This window comes from Enhydra lutris, unplaced genomic scaffold (genome assembly GCF_002288905.1).
Source record: "Enhydra lutris kenyoni isolate GAN:26980312 unplaced genomic scaffold, ASM228890v2 scaffoldscaffold2, whole genome shotgun sequence".
Lineage (NCBI taxonomy): Eukaryota > Metazoa > Chordata > Mammalia > Carnivora > Mustelidae > Enhydra > Enhydra lutris.
The window spans coordinates 41946311-41966599 of NW_019154086.1; the positions used below are offsets into that span (position 1 = coordinate 41946311).

General features: G+C 33.8%; 1 protein-coding gene across 1 annotated transcript; it reads left to right on the plus strand.

The window, feature by feature from the left end:
- The first annotated feature begins 691 nt into the window (after nt 1–691).
- Nucleotides 692–18790, plus strand: LOC111151162 (phospholipid scramblase family member 5). The gene is made up of 7 exons (XM_022508962.1): nt 692–832; nt 5928–6091; nt 10467–10509; nt 11537–11757; nt 13955–14116; nt 16380–16541; nt 18752–18790. Exons 1-7 carry the CDS (start codon nt 820–822, stop codon nt 18788–18790), a joined length of 804 nt encoding a protein of 267 aa, XP_022364670.1. The 5' UTR covers nt 692–819.
- The last annotated feature ends 1499 nt before the right edge of the window (nt 18791–20289 follow it).

The following is a 20289-nucleotide window of genomic DNA, read 5'->3' on the forward strand; positions in this document are numbered from 1 at the left end:
GAAGATGAGCTGTCGAGTCAAGGTGATAATGCTTTCTCTTCCCCTCTAGTATACAATTGTAGTTAAATATCACCTGTATGTTTCCATTAACTTTGTGAGGTCATTGAAGGTTTGTATTTTCATATGCCTCTGACTGAACAAATTCAATTAAAAATGAAATTATAGGTTTATTTATTACACAAATCACAAGGAATAATTCTCTTCTTGCTTCTTTGCTTTTGGGGGAGAGAATGTGAAGAAATCCTGAGAGAGAAATAATATTAAAGTTCATTTTCAAAATATAAAATATTGTGTTTATAACTGTCAGAAACTTACAGAGATTGGAATAATGTATCATAGACTCTGGCCCAGGAGATTTCTAGAAACTAGAAAAATAGAGTATTTCTGATATAATAGTGAAAGCAAGGGCATATATATATATATATATATATATATATATATACATATATATATTCATTCAAAGAAATATTAAAAAAAACAGTAACTACATGAATACAAGACTCTTAAAATGAGTATTGCATTATTTTCCTTTCCTCTTTTTATTATTTTCATGTAGTTCCTTCAGACATCAAGAGTATGATGATTTGAGTAGTGTTTACCTTTGCTGATAGCTTCGGCTCCCCCTGTTGTCCGAAGTGATAAAATACATCACTCTGGATACAGTAAGGCACTCACTTCCTCTGTTATTTGTAAGCTGACATGAAGTAGACAGACACCTTCTGAAGTTTTTATGCATGCTGTGTTTTTTCTCCTTGCTGCAACAAGAAAAGCCTTTTCTTTTAACCCAGCTGCCTTTGAAGAAGTGACTCAAACATCTTCATGGCCTCTAAAGGTAAGAGTAAATATAGTTAGCTAATAAATTTTTCCTTATTTATGACTAAAAGTACTCAGTTGTAGGGATTTTATAATCAGTGAGGTCGACACTTTGAAATCTGTCATTTATCAATTTTGAAGACTGGAATTTTTAACTTCAAGGAAAATGTTCCATTAAATTAAAAAAGAAACACTATCTGATTGAAGGTAAAAGTTAAGATAAAAACAATGTTTTAGTTACCATGAATATAAATCTAGTGAATTAATAAGAAAAGCTGCATAGCAGAATTTAGAAGGGCAGTATTTAATACCAAACACAAGGACAGGTTGATATTCCAAGTTTAAAGGGATTTGAAGAAAACTTTTCACACATAAGTTAAAAAGTGTTAAAATACAGTTCGGTATTTTTAAATTCTCCACTTGTTGTGATATAGCCACTTACAAAGAATTCAATATGTGTTGCTGGTAAATTCTAATAATTTAATGGACTAGAAGTAAATATTACTGAATTATGAAAAAACTCCCAAAATTCTTTGACAGTAAATAATATATTAAAAAGCAAACAGAAAATAACTAATCTAAGTAGATTAATTGGGGACTTTGTTGGACAGGAAGCTGGGAATTTTTCCCTCAAATTCCTAAAACTGCATAAATATCATTAGTTCTGTCTTACTTTAAATAACTTCTCAAAAGACAAGAGATATGGTTGTTTTTGATGGCAATAAGTTTCAATCTCACTAAAAACACTTGTGAAATTTATAAAAATGAGATTATAATGTGTTTCATTCCATTATCAGAACAAACCATTAAACTCTAGCCTGTAATAAAAAGTTTAAGCATGAAGAATTATGATTAGTATAATTGACAGAAACCTTTTAACCTAATTACAAATAGGATAATAGAGTCCAACAAAAAAATCCACCACTAATTTAATGAAGCTTTCAAAGAAGTACATATGCTTATTTGCTTTCTTTATCAAAACACACTTTGGGATGCTATTTAATATGGAACAAAGGAGGTAATCTTTTCATTTTCCTTCAACATTTAATGTACACCAGTCCCTGAGTATCACGGAGAAAGCTGAAACAAATTGTAAACTATAGACATGAAACAAAAAAATCATGAACTTTAATACATGTACCTCGTTTTTATATTTGAAAGCGAACAAAAAAAACCTTGACAAGCCTTTTCTTTCATTTAAGACTTGACACCAACACTTAATCCAAAACACTTCTTCACTATATAAGAGTTATAGCAACAACCGTAGCCTGTAAGGTAAAGAGTTGCAGAGTACGTGAAATATTTATAAGCTAGTTATACATTTTTAAAAGAGTAGATAGAAATTCAAAGCCAGATAGAAATTCAAAGGCGTTCCTTCTTTAACTGGTGGTCTGAGTCTTTGAAGAAACTTGTGACTGGAAAGCATAGTAAGATCAAAATATGATTAATCTACCAAAAAAAGCAGTGATGTTCAGTAATGATAAAAACTCACCACTAAACTTAGAGGCAAAACTTCAGGTGAAAAACTAATACTCCAGCAACCTACTCAAATTATTTAGCACATGAAGTGGACAAAACATCTGTTAGAGACTCTATTCTATTTAAAGGAAATGAAAGCAAAGCTCCCTTTTGAATCAGAAATCTGGTTTGAGAGGGCAAATCAGATTATCATCAATTATTTACCTAAAACATTTTGGTAGACAGTTTTCTTCAAATATGTTGCAGGACCTTATTCATAACATCATGAAAGTCTTCTGCCTCATGAATGATAGTGGCAATTATTATTTCCCGGGGAATACAGAGTCATTGGATAGTTCACACATTTTGTGGGCAGTTGAATCAGCACCACTAAACCAGAGCACAGTTTGAATACTGGATGCCATTAGAAGTGAAGAAACACTTGTGTGGTCTGAAGTCCCCTGATTTAGTATAAATAAACACAATTGAAGAACAAGTTGGTCCCAAATTTTAAGTTTGAGAAAGACGGGAGTTTCCAGGATGATCTAAACTGAACAGAAGCCATCTTTAAAAGCTTTTCCAATATGAACTGAAATCTCAGAAAAGGAAGCAAGTGATGTCACCATGGTGACAAGAGTTTCCGGCTGAGACTCCAGTCGGACTTTTGACATGATCCGCCCTGGGACCCCAGTGCATCACTGCTTCTTGACCTGCTTTGAGGTCTAAGGACCCAAAGACCTGCGTCCAGAATGTAGAGCCACTTGCAAGACACTCAATAATCTGCATTTTGTCACAGCAGATATAGCTTACAAGATAGAACTGAAGTAATTTGCTAATCTTTCTAACAACACAATTGACGAGGGAGAATCTAATGGTCTTCTGCCAGCTATTATTAGACATCGATCCCTGTATGTGTTTTTTTTATTTGAAGGATAACATGCATACAGTCCACTGCATAAAGAGCATCAAACTTAAGTTCATGATTTTTTAAAACAAGGGTGCGCTTGTGTAACCACCAACAAAATTACGATATAGAAAATTTCTGGCATCTCATAAAGTCCCCTTTTTGGTCAACAGTCATACACCTTCACAGCCAGGATGAACTTCTATCCTAAATTTTATCATTATGAACTGGTTTTCTCTAGATCATAAATTGGCCTCTATTTTTCTCTGAAAGTCAATGACAACAGTGCTTTTGGCACTAAGCTAAAGAAAGGATTGTTTGTTCCATGTTACTATTTCCAGTTAACCTTGCTGTTTGGGTCCTCTCCCAAATTAGACATGGTGTTACACAGTCTTCCTCCCCAGTTTGCTGATGGAGGTTCTGTTCAGGGCACCTTCTCCACTTCTCCAAGAGGAGGAGTACTTGAGCCCCTATGCTTTTTGTCTGCCCAGATCTGAGAAGTTCAGGATGGGTCCTGTGGGGAAGCAAACTGCTAATATTGGTGTGGAACTCTATTTTATTTATCTAGTTATTTATAACTAGTTATCTAGTTATTTATAGATTTACTTATTTATTTTAGAGAGAGAGAGCAAGGCGGGGTGGGGGGAGGCAGAGGGAGGGAAAGTCCTGAAGCAAACTCCCTCCTGAGCACAGAGCCCCAACGTGGAGTTTGATCCCAAACCCTGAGATCATAGCACACACAGAAGTGAAGAGACAGCAGCTTAACCAACTGAGCCACCCACGCGCCCCGATATGGAGCTCTATTTTAATGAGGCCAAATGACGAGTTTTTTTCCCTATGGTCATAACACTAAAGCGTGTCCGTCCAAATTCTAAATGTCACAGACCAATACAAACTTAAACACCTGTCTTCATCCATTCCTACAACCTGAAGTTTAAATAAATAAATAAATCACCTGGCAATTGTTTCTCATTAACACTACATGTATACACAAACTTAACGAGCTGATTATTACTGCAAAGGGTTTATGTCAAGGTCCAAAGGACCATTACTTGGATGCCCATGTTCCTTCACCAGTTTGCTCTGGCTTTTTTTTTTTTTTTAATCCCTCTCCAAGAACTCATTCAGGCTATGCTTGAATTCTCTTAATAGTGGGGAATTTACTATTACCAAAGGAAACTCAGTCCTTTCTTCAAATTTATTTTTTAGAGATTTAAAAATTCTGAAAAATACACCCCCACATACACACAACTTACATGAGTTCAGGAGAGATAATCCATTCTAATCTACTGTGAATTATATAGATGTCACTCCAACTTTAGTATAAGTACAATGAGAGTACTTACTCAAATCTCTGTGCAGCTGTTATAAACTTCTCCTTATAGCAGACCCTTTTTCTTGTCCTTCCCATTCATATGTCTTTAGAATAGTATGAATTGCTTTCATAATGGCCCCTCTAATATTTGAAAATACCTATCACAGATCTTGACCCATACCTACACTCAATCTAAGACAGCATAGTATTATCAAACTAAATGAATGCAACTATGAGAACTCCAATAGTTTATGGATTAATAAAGATGAGGAATAAAAACTCTGATAGTCTTTGAAAAAAAATGGTATCTAATGAGGGAGAAATCTAGAAGGCAATCATGCAAAAAGAAAAAAAAAGTGATAGTAGAAAGACAGTAATTTATGATTAAAAAAAAAAAGATTTTTTCACACATTATTACATCTTATGCATAATACTACAGTTTCCAGACTAATGCAGGATAAATAGCAAATATCTACATTTTAATCTAGCAGATAAGTGGAATTAGAACATTTTTACCTGGCAATAAAATAGAAAACAGGTGATTTAAAATCAAAACCAAACATTTTAGAATTCTGTAAATATTTTCTTGTTTGTAATATTAAGTAAGCTACAAAGGGATTCACACTGTCAAAAGTATTTGGATGTTTTTATACAAAATATTGGGAAATCAAAGCTTCATTAGATATTATACTGCCCTTAAGCTCATAAATTGGTTTGAATGTTCTGCTAGTATGTAGAATTAACCCATTAGTTCTCAAAGTATACGGTCAGAGAAGCAGCGTTAGCTCATCTGGGAACTTAAGAGACATGCAAATTCTGAAGCCTCACTCCTGCCAACTCCTGAATCAGAAACTCTGGAGTGGGGCCCAGGAATCTGTCTTTTAACAAGCCTTCCAGGTGGTTGTGGTAGAGCCTGGACCAGGTAGAGCCTGGTCTGTGGTAGAGTAAGGACCACTGAATTAAACCTAGACACAGCAGTAGGATTGATAAAAAGAGACAAAATATTCTCAGCAATTACAAGGTACCCTCATAAGTATCTGAGGAAGGGAGAATATGCCTTGAAACTGGTAATTATGGTTCAAAACTGGTATCTATGTTTATCTTTTTACGAGTAGAGAATATCTAGTTCTTTTTACCATTTATTTTTCTTTTGGAGTTTATAATTTTTCAGCTCTTTGAACAGTTTAACTTGCTTTCAAAAATATATTTTTGTAGGAATCATTTATTTTGCCCGAATTATCCAACATTTTCATATAACTTCTATCAGCTGTCTTCCGCATTCCTTTTTCTCTGGCTTAGGAGTTAAGTGAAGGCAACAGTGAGTAGGGAAAATTCAGGAGATTATTGACCCTCTGAATTCAGAAGTAACAAATACTATGAGAAAAAAATGAAATGGCCTAAATTTAAATATGGGCTGAGATTTTCATTCTCTTGCAGATGCGCAGAACCAAAGAAGTAGAGGTTTGCCTGGCTTTCTTCCTGGAGCTCCAGACCCTGACCACAATTTTCAGGTCTCACTTCCCAACCCAGGGAACCAAGTGTGGCAGCCAGTTCTCCCTCCACCAGGCAGTCTCCCTCCTGGTCTAGAATATTTAAGCCAGGTGTTTTTATCTCTTTATTTCTACACACGTTCACCCCTTAAAATGAATACAGACTTGGTTTCTTGCTTTTCAACCACAGTTGAAGAACTTCAACAAATCACTTACCAAAATGAGAAAAGCAGTATAAATTATGAAATTATGAAAAAAGTTATCTCTATTATTTAGAAACAAATGTATTCTTTTTTATTCCCACTTCTATTATCCTTATTTATCTGGCAGAGTGATGACACTAAACATTTTTGATGGAGCTGTTTAGCACATTTATCCTCCTTCTGCTCATTGCTCAAGGTATAAGCAAATGTATCCTCAAGGAATTGTCCAACACATCTAGTGACCTACAGCTATTCAATTAAAGAATATTTATTGAGTACTTGCTATCATCAAGACATATAAAAAGCATAAAACCTAGGTCCTCTTACCTAAACATTCTGCAACCTAATCGTCTTGCAAAAAATGTTGACAAAAAGTGCAAGGCTATGTACTAAAGCCAGATAAACACACCATCATAATGTGTGCAGGTGCGTAGAGGAGAGAAGGGTTGTTAAGGATCTAAGTACACAGGAGAGACGTCAGTAATGATCTGAGAACTCAGCGTCTTCAACTGAATCTCAAAAGGTAGCTATAAAGGCAAGGGAAAGCAAATTACCAAGTTAACATCATTGTCTTTGATACTGTTGCTTCTCCAGGCTGATTTGCTTAAAAGATTATATTAGTATTAGATATAGTCATTGGAGGGTGAGCAGTGATTCAATCCTTATAATAAATCAATCAAGAAATACCATCATCTGAATTATGTGGCACATAAAGAGCCATATATATATATGTATATGTATACATATATATATATATATATTTGTTACTTTTCTATTTTATCCTGCAAAAGATTAGAAATACGCTAATATTGAGATGTCAGCACATCTGCTGCTATTTTCAGCTTCTTTGGCATTCTTTCAAACTATAAAGTCTATCTCCTTTATCAAAATCAAATCTCTGTGTTAATTCCCTTAAGGTACCAGAGATTTCTGTTATGCCGGATAGGGTTTAAGCTGCAAGCAGCATATGTTCCTGGGAAAACGTTTATAATTGCAGATGCCTTCTCCAGAAACCCACTGGCAGACAAATGTACTTCAGAGACTGGAGAGCTCAGGGAGATATGTAAAAGAGCTGGAAAAGCTAAGCTACCATCTTCCATCTGCAGAAAGGATCAGCTGTAACAGCTGACTAGAGTTGATTAACTGCTGCAAGCTGTTTGGGAATGTTGTCAGACAAGGTTTTGCCAAGTATAAAAGTGATATACCAGTGCCAGAGGGCTGAGGTTTGATGATCACATATGGTCATCACATATTCTTCTTCCATCCATGAATGATGACACACTCGGAGCCAGATGCTTGACATGAATACATTTCTTTTTTTACGTTCCATAAATAGAGATATGAACCCATTGGCTTCAGTTCTAAAATGAAGTCAATTTTCTAGACATATACCTTTGGTAATCTTTTCCAGAAAATAAAAATAGGCCACAAATTGGTGAATAGTTTATTTCAAAGGGAAGGGTAATTTATTCACCTTATCCTAAAAGAATACTTGCTTACTTTAAAGCAGTGTACTTATAACAGGATAAATGAGCATTTTGAATGTTTTATACCACAAGTCTGTAAGATATATATAGATATAGATATAGATAAAATGAATTTTGTGTTAAATTTTATCTAAAAACCATAAGAATGAAATAAAATCATGAATATTTGAAAATAGTACATCCTTCAATAAACAGGAAAATATACAAAATATACAAAAAAATCCTTCTAAATTAAAAAAATCAAAGTTAAAATGTAAAAACTCATTTATTTTCCTTTAATCAAGTCCATCCTATGACTAATGAAAATCTTGTTTCCATTAATAATTTGAAAATAAAACTTCAGGTATGTATATAAACATAAATACATATACACATATGTATATATGTATATATATATGTAAATATGTATGCAATATACATATATATGAATGTATATGTGTGTATGTATGTGTGTGTATATTTACACCATTCATATAGAGCTAAACATAAGAATAAACTAGAGATTCTCTCTCTGGATTAACATATTCATAAGTCAATATCATTTTATCCTATTAGTGTCAAATGATAATTATTAGAATTTAGTCACCTACCTGGAGGTAGGAGTAGTGAGTTAAATTCTACAAAGACACATGTGTAGATCCAATTTATTTGAAGTACATATATTTAATGGAATCACTGATACCTGTAAACCTGATAAATTATATATGAGAATTTATTCTTAAGCTATATATCCAAAGCTTTCATTAGATTTTCACTCTATGGTTTTCATACTTCAGTGCTTTACTTGCCCTGATACTTGAATATATGATCCAATCTGTCTAAAGTTGCCAACAATTCCTAGCCCATTATTTAATAGCCAAGGATGGAAAGGACTCATTTGGACAATAGTTTAGAAGTGCCCAGGACTACTTAAAGGAAACTGCAAGAACAAAACAAGACCCTCAAATCCAGGGGCTTTGCTCACAGAGATAGATCAAATCAAACATTATCACAGAGATTGGGGTATGTATAAAGGTAGACAAACTAGGAAGAAAAGGTACTCAGAAGTTCCACAATATCACTTAAGAATTGTTTATCCCAGTTCCTAAGATTAGGTTAGTGATGCCAAAACAACAACAGAGTAGAAAGCACATCAAAATGGGTGGCAGGCTGTAAGATCTGTGTCTAAATCCTGCCCAACAATTTTACAAGCTCTGCTTGTCCTGGGCTGACTGCTTACTCCCTCTGGGATTGTTTCTTCATGGATAAAATGTAATGATGTCTACCTCTCTGAGTTTTTATGAGGATTAAATCAAACACTATGTCAAAATATCTACCACAGTGACTACCTCCTGGTAGCCACTAAATAAACAGCTACTATTATTAAAAAGCAGAGGGGTATGACTTTCCTTTCCAATGTGCAGTGGATCTCAATTGATAGTCTCTAAATTTCAAGACTAAAACTCGATCGATGCCACTAACATTAAAGTTCTCGGATTCAAACTTCAGTCTTGCCCCCATAGTTCTTCTCCATACCTAAGTTACCTCTAACAGACCCACCGCTAAATAATCGTGGATATCCTTTTTGAACTTTTCTCTTCTCTCCATTTGCCTTAAAAGAGAACAGAACTAACAATAATACACTACAAAAGATTGATTCTAATATTCAAAAATTGCCATTATTGTTAAAATAGGTTTTAGAATCTCTTAAATCATAAATTATTTATGGAAAATATTTTTTGTGAACCTTAAAAAAAAAGGCTACATGAGCTCATTTAAGAATAATAAGATTTAAATAGAGGATGAGGCATTAGTTTTACTACACCTCAGGATATACATGGAGAATATAGGAAGTAATGTAACTTCAGATTTTCTGTGTTTGTGATGCCCAATCAATACCAAATATTACTAATGATATTTCAGTTAAATGGTTACCAGGGAGTTTATTAATGTTAAGGGAGAATAAAGTAAAATTCAGAGGCAAAATAGAACATGAAATGTTGGAGAAGACAATGGTCTTCATGGTTCATGAATTTACCTTAGTGAAAAATAAAATTCATTCCAAGAACATATTTTATTATTTCCTTTAAATATTTGTATTGTATACTTTTAAATATAGTCATTTCTTAACTATCTATGGTTACTTTATCTCTGTAAGCTAACTTCATTTTTAATTACATAAAGCAGATTTTATTATGTCAGCTGTTAGTGGCAAAACTTATTCTGCTTAAATGGATATTTTGTAGGCATCAATAGGATTTCTTATTGTTGTTTTTTTTTTCTCATCCGGAGGAAGGTATGAGTGAGAACAATTTATAGAGGATCTCTCTCAGCTTTAACAAAGACATTTTATTTCTGTGAGGAATGAGTTGAGAGTGAAAGAGGATTTAGGCAGGGTGGAGAGGGGAGGCCACACATTCAGACGATTGCTTAAAAAAATGAGTTTAAAAAAATGAGTTTAAAAAACTTTTAGGCATTATTATTTAGAGACTGCTTAAACATCTTCAAGTATTATTTCCAACAGTTATTCTTTTATCCCTTTATCACAGAAAGAACACAGAGTTAACCACAGTTCTTATTCTTATTCTGGGCAATTCTGCCTTGGAATTTTCAGAACTCTTGTAATTTTTTTTTATTTTTACTTGAATACAAAAGATACCGTTTTCATTATAAAATGTCACCTGTTTTCAACTACTTCCTAGTAGAGAACATGAAAATTACGGAATTTCATGTGGTAAATAGGTTGATAGTAATATCTCCAAAGGTTTTCAAAGTGTGATGTAATGCTTTTTATTTCCTTTATGTCATTCTTTACAGTTAGACCTGATAATTATACACCAGCAGGTGGAGCTTCTTGGAAGTAAGTATATTATATTCTATACTTATTAAAACTGTTAAAAATATTTTAGGCTTCAGAAATTTTGTTACATTTAAATACGTCATAAACAATTAAGTTAAATGTTGATAAAATTAAATTAAAAAGATCAGTAAGTCTACTTTTTAAAACAAATATTGGAAAGCAAATTGTTAGTCCGATACAGATAAACATAAAAGCATAAAACTCTCCAAGTCCTTAGTAATATTGTTATCAGGGATCTAACATTATTTTTATTTTAAAATAATAAAAGATGTTTGATCATTTCCATGCTTCTTAATAATTTTTTTTTTAGTAATTTCAGAAATGGAAATCAAGCTTGAAATTAATAACAAAAACCCATCCTACTCCTGGGACTAATATTACACTGCATATTAACTAACTGGAATTTAAATAAAAACTTGAAACAAAACAAAAAATAAATAAATAAATAACAGAAACCCATCGAACAAAATCCAATGTTTTATCTTTGAATCAGTGATTCATCAAATGGCTTGTTTTTTAACAATACACAGATTTACAATGATGACTAACTGAATACAGATTGCTTGAGTATTTTTTATTCTTAATATTCTATACATAAAATAGAATATGTCAAAATTGTAATAAGCAAATGGCAGGATGGCACGCAGCTGTAGATATACAGCCAAATAGATCCTAAAACAAAACCATTACTATGCTGTGAGTTGTCCCAGTAAATTCCACAGCAGTGATAGAAGGATCATTTCAGGATTCGATTCTTTTCAGACTTTTTCAGTTGAAAAGCGGCACTATGTGTTCCAAGTAGGTCATATATCTGGAATCAAAATTTAATCATTGCACAGCTTTGTTCTCAGTACTTTGATTTCCATAGCTAAGCCCTCAAATTTTAGAGCATGGAAATAGATTTGCATGAAGAAGATACCATTCACTTAATAATTAGTCAGTGACTCTGTTTTCTTTTCTTTACTTATTTAAAGATTTGATACTAGGCAATAGCATTGTTTTAATGAATTATTTTTTCTTCCCTTAGTGATACTTGGCACTGAGACTTCCAACAAATATGAGATTAAAAACAGCCTGGGACAAAGAATTTACTTTGCAGTGGAGGAAAGCATCTGCTTTAATCGTACCTTCTGTTCCACACTGCGATCTTGCACTCTAAAGATCACGGATAACTCAGGTCGGGAGGTGATTACAGTAAACAGGCCTTTGAGGTGTAACAGCTGCTGGTGCCCTTGCTACCTGCAAGAGGTTAGTCATGGGCTGGACATGTACTTTTATTTTTCTACATTTGAAAAGATTAACAATTATTTAATAAATGACATCCATCTGGAGCCATGAGGCAATTCACCTTGGGATTGTTTGATTTGGTAGGTTGCTCCTTTAGGAGCAGAATAGCTGAAGGATTTGGTGATTCACTAACTTGTTTTTGTTTTGTTTTGTTTTGTTTTGTTTCCAACCAAAACCTCTAGTGGCTTCTGGTGAATGGGAAAAAACAGCTAATGTGTCACGTAAATAGGACACATCCTCTTGAATCTCTCTATTAGGTACATAATTATAATATCTATGAGATCCACCATTAAGCAAATCTACCCTTTGCATTCTCCGACTGTAGCAAAGTTCAGAAAGGGCTGAGTAATACCAAACCCTTCCAAGGTGTTCTCTTGGTTAGGTATTACTTTTCATACACAATCTCCCATCCCATTCAGCCATTTATGACAAACTTCGAACGGGAACAAAGACTATGTTATTGTTCTGAAGGGAATCATTTAATTATTTTAATATATAATAGATTTTCATCATTATCTAATAGATCTACAATAATAACTTTCATTGACATAATGCAGTTAAGTCAATATGGAACATTCACTTACCTTAATCTCTTTGATATCATAACATCTGTATGAGCTAGAAGAATACGTTTTACTCTCCACATTTAGCAACTGAGAAAACTGGGGCTTAGACATTGGAAGTAACTTACACATCACTGAAATATCATGAATGGGGCTAGATCCACTGTCCTTATTCAAATGCCAGTTTCTCAAAAAAAAAAAAAAAAAAAGGAAAAAAACAGTTTTTCTATTGACGACCTATGTTTAAGTACTCCACTTGGCATGATGAGAAATAAATATTAATACGAATGGGGTGAATTGAGGAAGTTTCTAGCAATACATATTGAAACTAATTCTCCAACTATTTATAGGCAGTTGCCTGGTTAAGTGATAAAATGGAGAAGGCAGTCATACATGGAGTTCAAATCTTCATCCTCCTACTGAGGATATTTAAGATTTAATATGCTCTAAGATGGTATGGTCAGTATAATATATCTGTTTGAAACTTTCTGATAATTGATGTTTTATTTTATAGTAGCTCAATGTCACATAAATGAAAAGATGTACCTTGATAACCATTAATAATTTTTAAAAATGTGGTCAAAATCAAACCAGTTATTTTAAAAATGACCCCAGAACAAATCTATATAATTCTTTCTTTTCAGTTTTTTTTTAATTTAAGTATAATTGACACACAATGTTACATTACCATCAGCTGTACAACTTAGTGATTTAACCAGTCAGATCTACATAATTCTAAGCACTCTCATTGAAACCACCTCTGGTGATCCAAGAACACTAAAGGCATACACATAAGACTATGAACTTAAATTTAAAAAAGACAAAAGGTAAACAGATTATAAGAGTTGGTTTGATTTAAAAGCAAACAATTTTCATTATTTTTACCCACCTCTAGTTTATTTCACAATGGATTTGATTTGACTACATAAATATGTTGAAGTACAATATGATGAAAAATAAAGAAATTAAGGAAATGAAGGTAATAGGGTAAAATACTAAAGTAAAGCCTGAAAATGCAATTGTTAGTCTGTAACGCTTTGGAAGAAGTGAACCAGGAATCAAACTGGTATGTAAAACAGTACCTTCACAAGAAGCATTTGTTTTTAATTGAACACAGAGAAGCTTGAAGTTGACAGCCTGAAGGGAAAACAATCACAAATAGCTAATAATTGGTAAGTGAGGGATAAAAATAGATGTGTGTTGTGGCAACACAGGAGAGGGAGTAGATTGGAAATACCTCATGGGAAACAGCTTCAGTGCCTGACCAATTGCCACACTCAGAACAAAAATGGCAAAGAAGCCAGCGTCCAGGGTCAGAAGACAATTCTGGGATAGGTTCTCTTCAGGGAAGGAAGATTAAAGACATGGACCTTCAGTGAATAATGCCAAGCATATCTACAGAGTGAATTTCTTTGTTTCTATAAAATAATAGAAAAAAATCCACTGCTGTGTTTCCTTATAGCAAATATTCAGAATAGTTTGTAGAATACAAAAATAATTTTATAAAAGTTACTGTTTAAAAGTAAATTGACACTTTAAAATTAAAATACAATAACCCTAGAAAAATCTTATTTTATTATTATCTCTTCTTACAGTTAGAAATCCAAGCCCCTCCTGGTACTATAGTTGGTTATGTTGCACAGAAGTGGGACCCCTTTCTGCCTAAATTCACAATCCAAAATGCAAACAAAGAAGATATTTTGAAGATTGTTGGTCCTTGTGCACCATGTGGCTGTTTTGGCGATGTGGATTTTGAGGTATGGATGACAGAATGAAGGATGTTTTCACTTAGGTCCTGATTTTTTGCAACATAATTGAATTTTAAGATATTCAAATCCTGAAATATCTCTGAAATAAATTTAGAAGACAATATACTTGTGAAATAATGTAATAAGCCCATATTCTACATGCCAATAATAACTCATAATTTCAGAGATATTAAGAAATTTTTTTAAAAACATGCTAAAACTTTTTGATGTGTGTGGAATTATAGCACCTATGGTACAAAGCAAATACATTTAGTTTAGAATCACCCTAAATTATATCTTCTTTCCTGTTGCTCTGTAGTTACATATCCCAGTTCAGGTCTCATCTAAAAAGCACATTCCTTTAAAATATCACTAATTTAGAAGCTATGGCCAGAAGACCTGCTAACTTCATTCTGTAAAATAATCTACACTTACATAAACGTATTTGTGTAAACGCAATGTTAAAAAAACAATAGGAAGTTTCAAATTTGGTTGTAAGAATATGAGCTATCTTAACTGCTTTTCCTAGAAATACATTTTAGGCAAAGCAGATTGAATTTAAAGGGTATATTTGCTATTCATTCCTTCTCTCTTTACATATTCATGTATATCCCACCTAGGACGTTCATTCAGTTTGAAGGACTTCACGGAACACTGTTCACCCAAAATATGATGTAAATTCTGCAACGTGAGGTGTTCTAACTCCACTCCACTCTAAAAGGACTTAGCACGACTTTCCTAAGACTAAGGATAGGCTCCTCATTCAGTGGGGAGTCTCCTTGTCCCTTTCTCTTTCCCTCCCCGTGCGCTCTTTCTCTCTCAAATTAAAAAACAAACAAAAAAAACAAAAAAAAAAAACTAAAGGATAAAAATGTGCCTTATGATTAAGACTTGAAAATTTTATTATTGGGATGCATGGGTGGCTCAGTCAGTTAAGCATCTGCTTTCTGCTCAGGTCCTGATCCCAGTGTCCTGGGATCAAGCCCCACATTGAGCCTGAGCCCATGTCAGGCTGCCTGCTCAGTGGAGAATCTGCTTCTCTTTCTCCTTCTGCCCTCCCAATGCTGTGTTATCCCTCACTCTCATCCTCTCTTGCTCATAAATAAATAAAATACTTTTTAAAAGTTTTAAAAACATTTTAGTATTTGTAGTAATGAATGTCCTAAGTAACTTTCTCTATTTTCTATCTTCTCTCACCATACAGAAAGTGAAAATTTATACTGAATCACTTTCAGCCTTTGCATGATAATCAGAGCAAGCAAAATAGTTGATAAAGTTTAATTGTAGATGCCTTCTAGCTGAGAAGGACTATAGATTTTTTATGTCAAACTGCATTTCCTGTGTGATATATTTGCCCAGAGGATTTTTCTTTTTTAGTGAAAAATAGGACTTGGAGTTAGTAATAAAGGAATGACCTTTATGTTATATTTAGTATTTAGTATATTTTTTATATATATATTTATATATATATATTTATATATATATAAATTTATATTTAGTTATTTAGTATAACATAAAAATGAGATTAAGCAATGGCTGATAATATTTAAGTATGTTAGTAGTTATAAGATCTTAGCAATAAAAATTTAAAAGTTTACAAATTAGGGGCGCCTGGGTGGCTCAGTGGGTTAAGGCCTCTGCCTTCAGCTCAGGTCATGATCTCAGGGTCCTGGGATCGAGCTCCCGGTAGTTGTCGAGCTCCCCGTAGTCGTCGGGGCTCTCTGCTCAGCAGGGAGCCTGCTTCCGCCCTGCCTCTCTGCCTACTTGTGATCTCTCTCTCTCTGTCAACTAAATAAACAAAATATTTTTTAAAAAGTTTACAAATTATACGTAGAAGTTTCTTCTAAAAATCTTATCTAAAATCTTTATCAAAAATAATTTCTTTTTTTTATAATTGAAGAATTCAGGTTTGAAATCTGGACCTCAGGTAATGGAATTACCTTCAAGGTTAGTCCATGTAATTGAGTCTATGTACCTGCTGCCATCTTGTGGTAGCCTGGCCTTAATTATTTATAGATATTATATTCTCAATCTGCATACAAAAAGCAAAAAAAGAAAAGGAATTAGGATGAATTAGACAACTGTCAGAAAAGCAATATTTCTGAAGAGTGAACTATAAAATTAAGTCTACAAACTTGTGCTTATATAAAGGAATGAATGACATGGAATTGTCACTGATGATAAATAAAATAATTCATCTCTCTCGAAGCAAACATACTTAAAACCATTTGTTTCACTTTTAGATTTAACATCTCTTATTTTCTTTTCAAAGGTGAAGACCATTAATGAAAAGCTTACAATTGGGAAGATTTCGAAATACTGGTCAGGTTTTGTAAATGATGTCTTCACCAATGCTGACAACTTCGGAATTCACGTTCCTGCAGATCTAGATGTAACAGTCAAAGCAGCGATGATAGGTGCTTGTTTTCTCTTTGTAAGTATGGTCTTAAAGAGCATGAGTGATTTATTTCCCTTTTCTTATTAATCAGTATGGAGCCAATCTCATTTTACACAGCATCACTTTTACCCCCAAGGAGGATTATGCATAGAAGGCTAGTTTGAGACCAAGTCTTCAGAAGTCAGAATTCAGGCATTTCTAATAGGCAGCCCTTCTCCACTGGCCCTCATACACCCTCTCCCTCAAGAACTGGTGCCCTGTTACATCCTACTCATCGTTTCTTCAAAACCTTAGTTACCCTTCTCTTTCAATTTCAATTTATATTTTTCACTCATTTTTGCTTTCACTGAAAAATATGTAAATAGCACATTATATATCCTGGGTAAAGTTCAGGACTGTTCCATTGTTTAACAATGAATTAAGTGACATTCAGAATGTGAAAAGTACAGCTGTCTTGCCCTTCCAATATGAACATGGACACATGGATTCAGTGGGGTGAGTTAATATGTATCAGCTTCCATTATTACAAAGATATCATGTCTTCGTCCCTTTCTTTCTAACTTAAAAGTCCATTAAAAATATTTTCTTCTTGGTGTGGATTAGTGATAGGAGAACAGAATTCAAGTGATACCTGTGCCAAATGCTTGGCCATCTCCTGTTCATGATTTTTCCTCTAATATCTCCCTCATTGCGTATCATTGTCAATGCTCTGCAAAAAGTCATGGAATTTTAAAATAAACCTACATTCTTTCTCTCATATTTTGTTGTTCTTCAGTGTTTTAGGATCCTAAATCTTAAGGTTATGTTAATGTGTGCTGTTGTGGAGGAAAAAATGGCTCTATCTACTCAGCTTTTTCTAAAGACTCTTGGGAAATAGAGTAACTAAAAATAATTCCCTAGTGACATTGCTGATAGATACTTAGAGTTTAATACATAATATATATTTTTCCAGGAATTTAACTTATTGGTTCCCTATCACTGGTAGAAAGTAGAATTCATATATGTGTAGTGCTAGGTTTTTATACTTACTAAGTAGTCACTTACCTTCAATTCCCATTTGCATCTATAAATCTAACCAGTTCCAGTCAGTCTTGCCTATGACCTAATATTTCTTCCATTCCTATTCTCCTCTATATCCAGGTGACAGGGCTTTTAATTTTCCATTTCCTGCTCACCTTTCCCATTTTTGATCATTCAGCACTGCAACACCAATCCCTCCAAACATACGTGCACACACACACACACACACACACACACACACACACACGGCTCTTTTCCCAACACCTTAATTTGGCCTTTCTGATTAAGCTCTGCAGTTAATGTTTATATTTAAAAAACAGATCATCTTTAATCTGCCCTACCCACTTGTATTATCTAACAGGCTGATGGTAAAAATGTACTATCAACAATTTGCTATGCAGTATAAATTGGAGAAGCTCTGATTCCGATAACAGCCCAGTCATCAAAAAAATAAATTTTTAACTCCATTGTCTCAGAGAGAAGTATACTTACTGAGAATATTGAATGTTCCCAGACATTTCTTTTTTCCCCTTTTTTTGAGGGGGGGGGTGCAATATAGCTTTTAAAACTATTTCTCACATGTATTTCCAAGATAAATTACTACTTCTACATATAATTTGATAGGAAGAATTATATTTTTAATTTTTAAATGCTGTCCCCATTTTGTTACCTTGTGCTGACAGAGAGACCTTTGGAAAACTGCTGATGGGAGAATATTCACTGATCCAAACAGCAAAATTCACAAGTACTAACCTAATGTTTGGTCTCCTCTAGTTTGATGCTACCATTCCACAACCCATAGCTCTAACTACCCCTTCTCAAAATCCTCCTGTTACAGTTTTCGGTACTTCTGAGATGACTACCTAGTTACTAACCACATAGTCCATGATGATGTATGTAATACTTGCTCAAAAGTCAGTTTCTGTTGCAACGTCCCGCACTGACACAATGTCCTGCAAAGCCTGCACTGTCTTGATCCCCCAAGATTTTGGCTGATGATACCCTGCTGATTCAGATAAGACTTCCAAGTAGCTTGTATTCTGAAAACTAGAAAGTATCGTTGAGCTTAAAACTTTTTTATTTTCCTCCTACTGCCAAATCGCAAGTTGCTGCAACACCTCTGGGAAACATAATTGCTTTATATAATCAAAGCTTCCATGTGAGACTCCAGATCTTAATTGTTGCCTTTCTGTAAATGTACTCATATCCACTTTATTTATTTGTAGGATTTTATGTTCTTTGAACATTCACTGGCTGGATTATAACAAGCAAGATGACAAAAACAATAAAATATGCAAGAACATATTTCAGTAAGTAAACTTTAAATGATCTCTTTCCCTTTGAAGATGTCTATATTTGACGCTGTCTAACTCTTTTTCATTTTCTTCTAGAAATCCCTTGGGCTCTGGATTTCATTTCTAAATGGTTTGCATATTTGCTTTTTTTGGTAACAAATGTTAATTATTGTATTTATTAAAGCATAATGTAATGAAGCAATTATCTTGTTGTATATGCATGATAGCTAATGACAAGATTACTGGGCCGAGCACAGTGTTGCTTTGAGAGACTGTCATTCTTCTTTTTAATCCTTTTGAAGTTATTGCATGGGTAAGCATGAAAGATGAGAACTAAGGCTTGCAGCACCACTGATGAAAATTCAATGTTTAGAGAGCACTTTGAAGTTTTGCTGGTACTAAGGCTGGTTACTAATCAAAGGGACTGGATTTCTAAAATATTTTTTCATAAGCAGACTTTTGAGTTTGTTTATTAATCTTATTGTAGCGAGACATTTTTACTTTATATCAGAAAAGCTGAAAGTTGGATAAGTAATATGCTTAAAGATGAGGAGGGAGACAGATGAAATCAATTTGTTCTAGTGGTAAGGAACTAATATTTCAAAAAGGAAGTCAATATTTACAAACCAAAGTATGCTGTAAGCACATATGCACACCGGAGATTTAAATAAGCATATAAAGAGACTTCTCAGTTAGCAAAAGCAGTGATGCAGAGCAGGACCTTTATCTATTTACAGTGAGTTCAGTCAAGAAAGGGATGTAAGGCTCTGAAAAATGCACAATTCTGTGACTTAAAAATAAGCAAACAAAAACAAACAAATAAAACCTTAACACATGAGGCAAATGCAGAAGTCAGGGCATATAGTCTACTCAATTAATTAATGCCTTCTGCTTTAACGTTTTTGGAGTCCTCTAGAGAACTACATCTAGTTATCTATTCATTCCAAAGCCCACACAAGAAGAAATTTTTAGAATTTCTTTTTAAGAATGATTTAGTTTTTCCCTTTCCAAAATGAGGAAACAGACTTGTTTTAAGCAAAGCAACATGTAGCCATTTGGACTCTAATTTAGAGTCATATAAATACTACCCAAATTTCTATCCACTTAGAAAGATGTTTAAAGAAACTCCACACAATCCCCCACTTGGTTACAGAAATGTGTTCCAAGTATCTGTTACTAAGTTAATTGTTTGGAATTAGAAATCTCTCATCTAGAAACAACACTGTATGTGTCAGTTAAGTTCCAAGACAGCCAGCAAATAGCAATTTAGTCCTGGGGTCAGGGCTCTAGGTTGTAGAAGATGGAAAGGAAAACAATCACCTTTTCTGAGAATGCCCTTCATTGGCACACTGAAACAAACTGTAAAAGGTTCACCAGTAGAGCAGAATAGTTTAATAAGCACTGACACCAAAAAAAATAACTATGCTTCAAACCTAGTCTTTCTCTTGGTGGTCCCATCCATTCTTTCA

What these genes read in the sequence shown, in the direction of transcription:
- LOC111151162 (XM_022508962.1), top strand. An exon ending in GCCCTTGCTACCTGCAAGAG is followed by an intron (nt 11,758 to 13,954) that starts GTTAGTCATGGG and finishes CTCTTCTTACAG; the next exon opens with TTAGAAATCCAAGCCCCTCC. An exon ending in TTGGCGATGTGGATTTTGAG is followed by an intron (nt 14,117 to 16,379) that starts GTATGGATGACA and finishes TTCTTTTCAAAG; the next exon opens with GTGAAGACCATTAATGAAAA.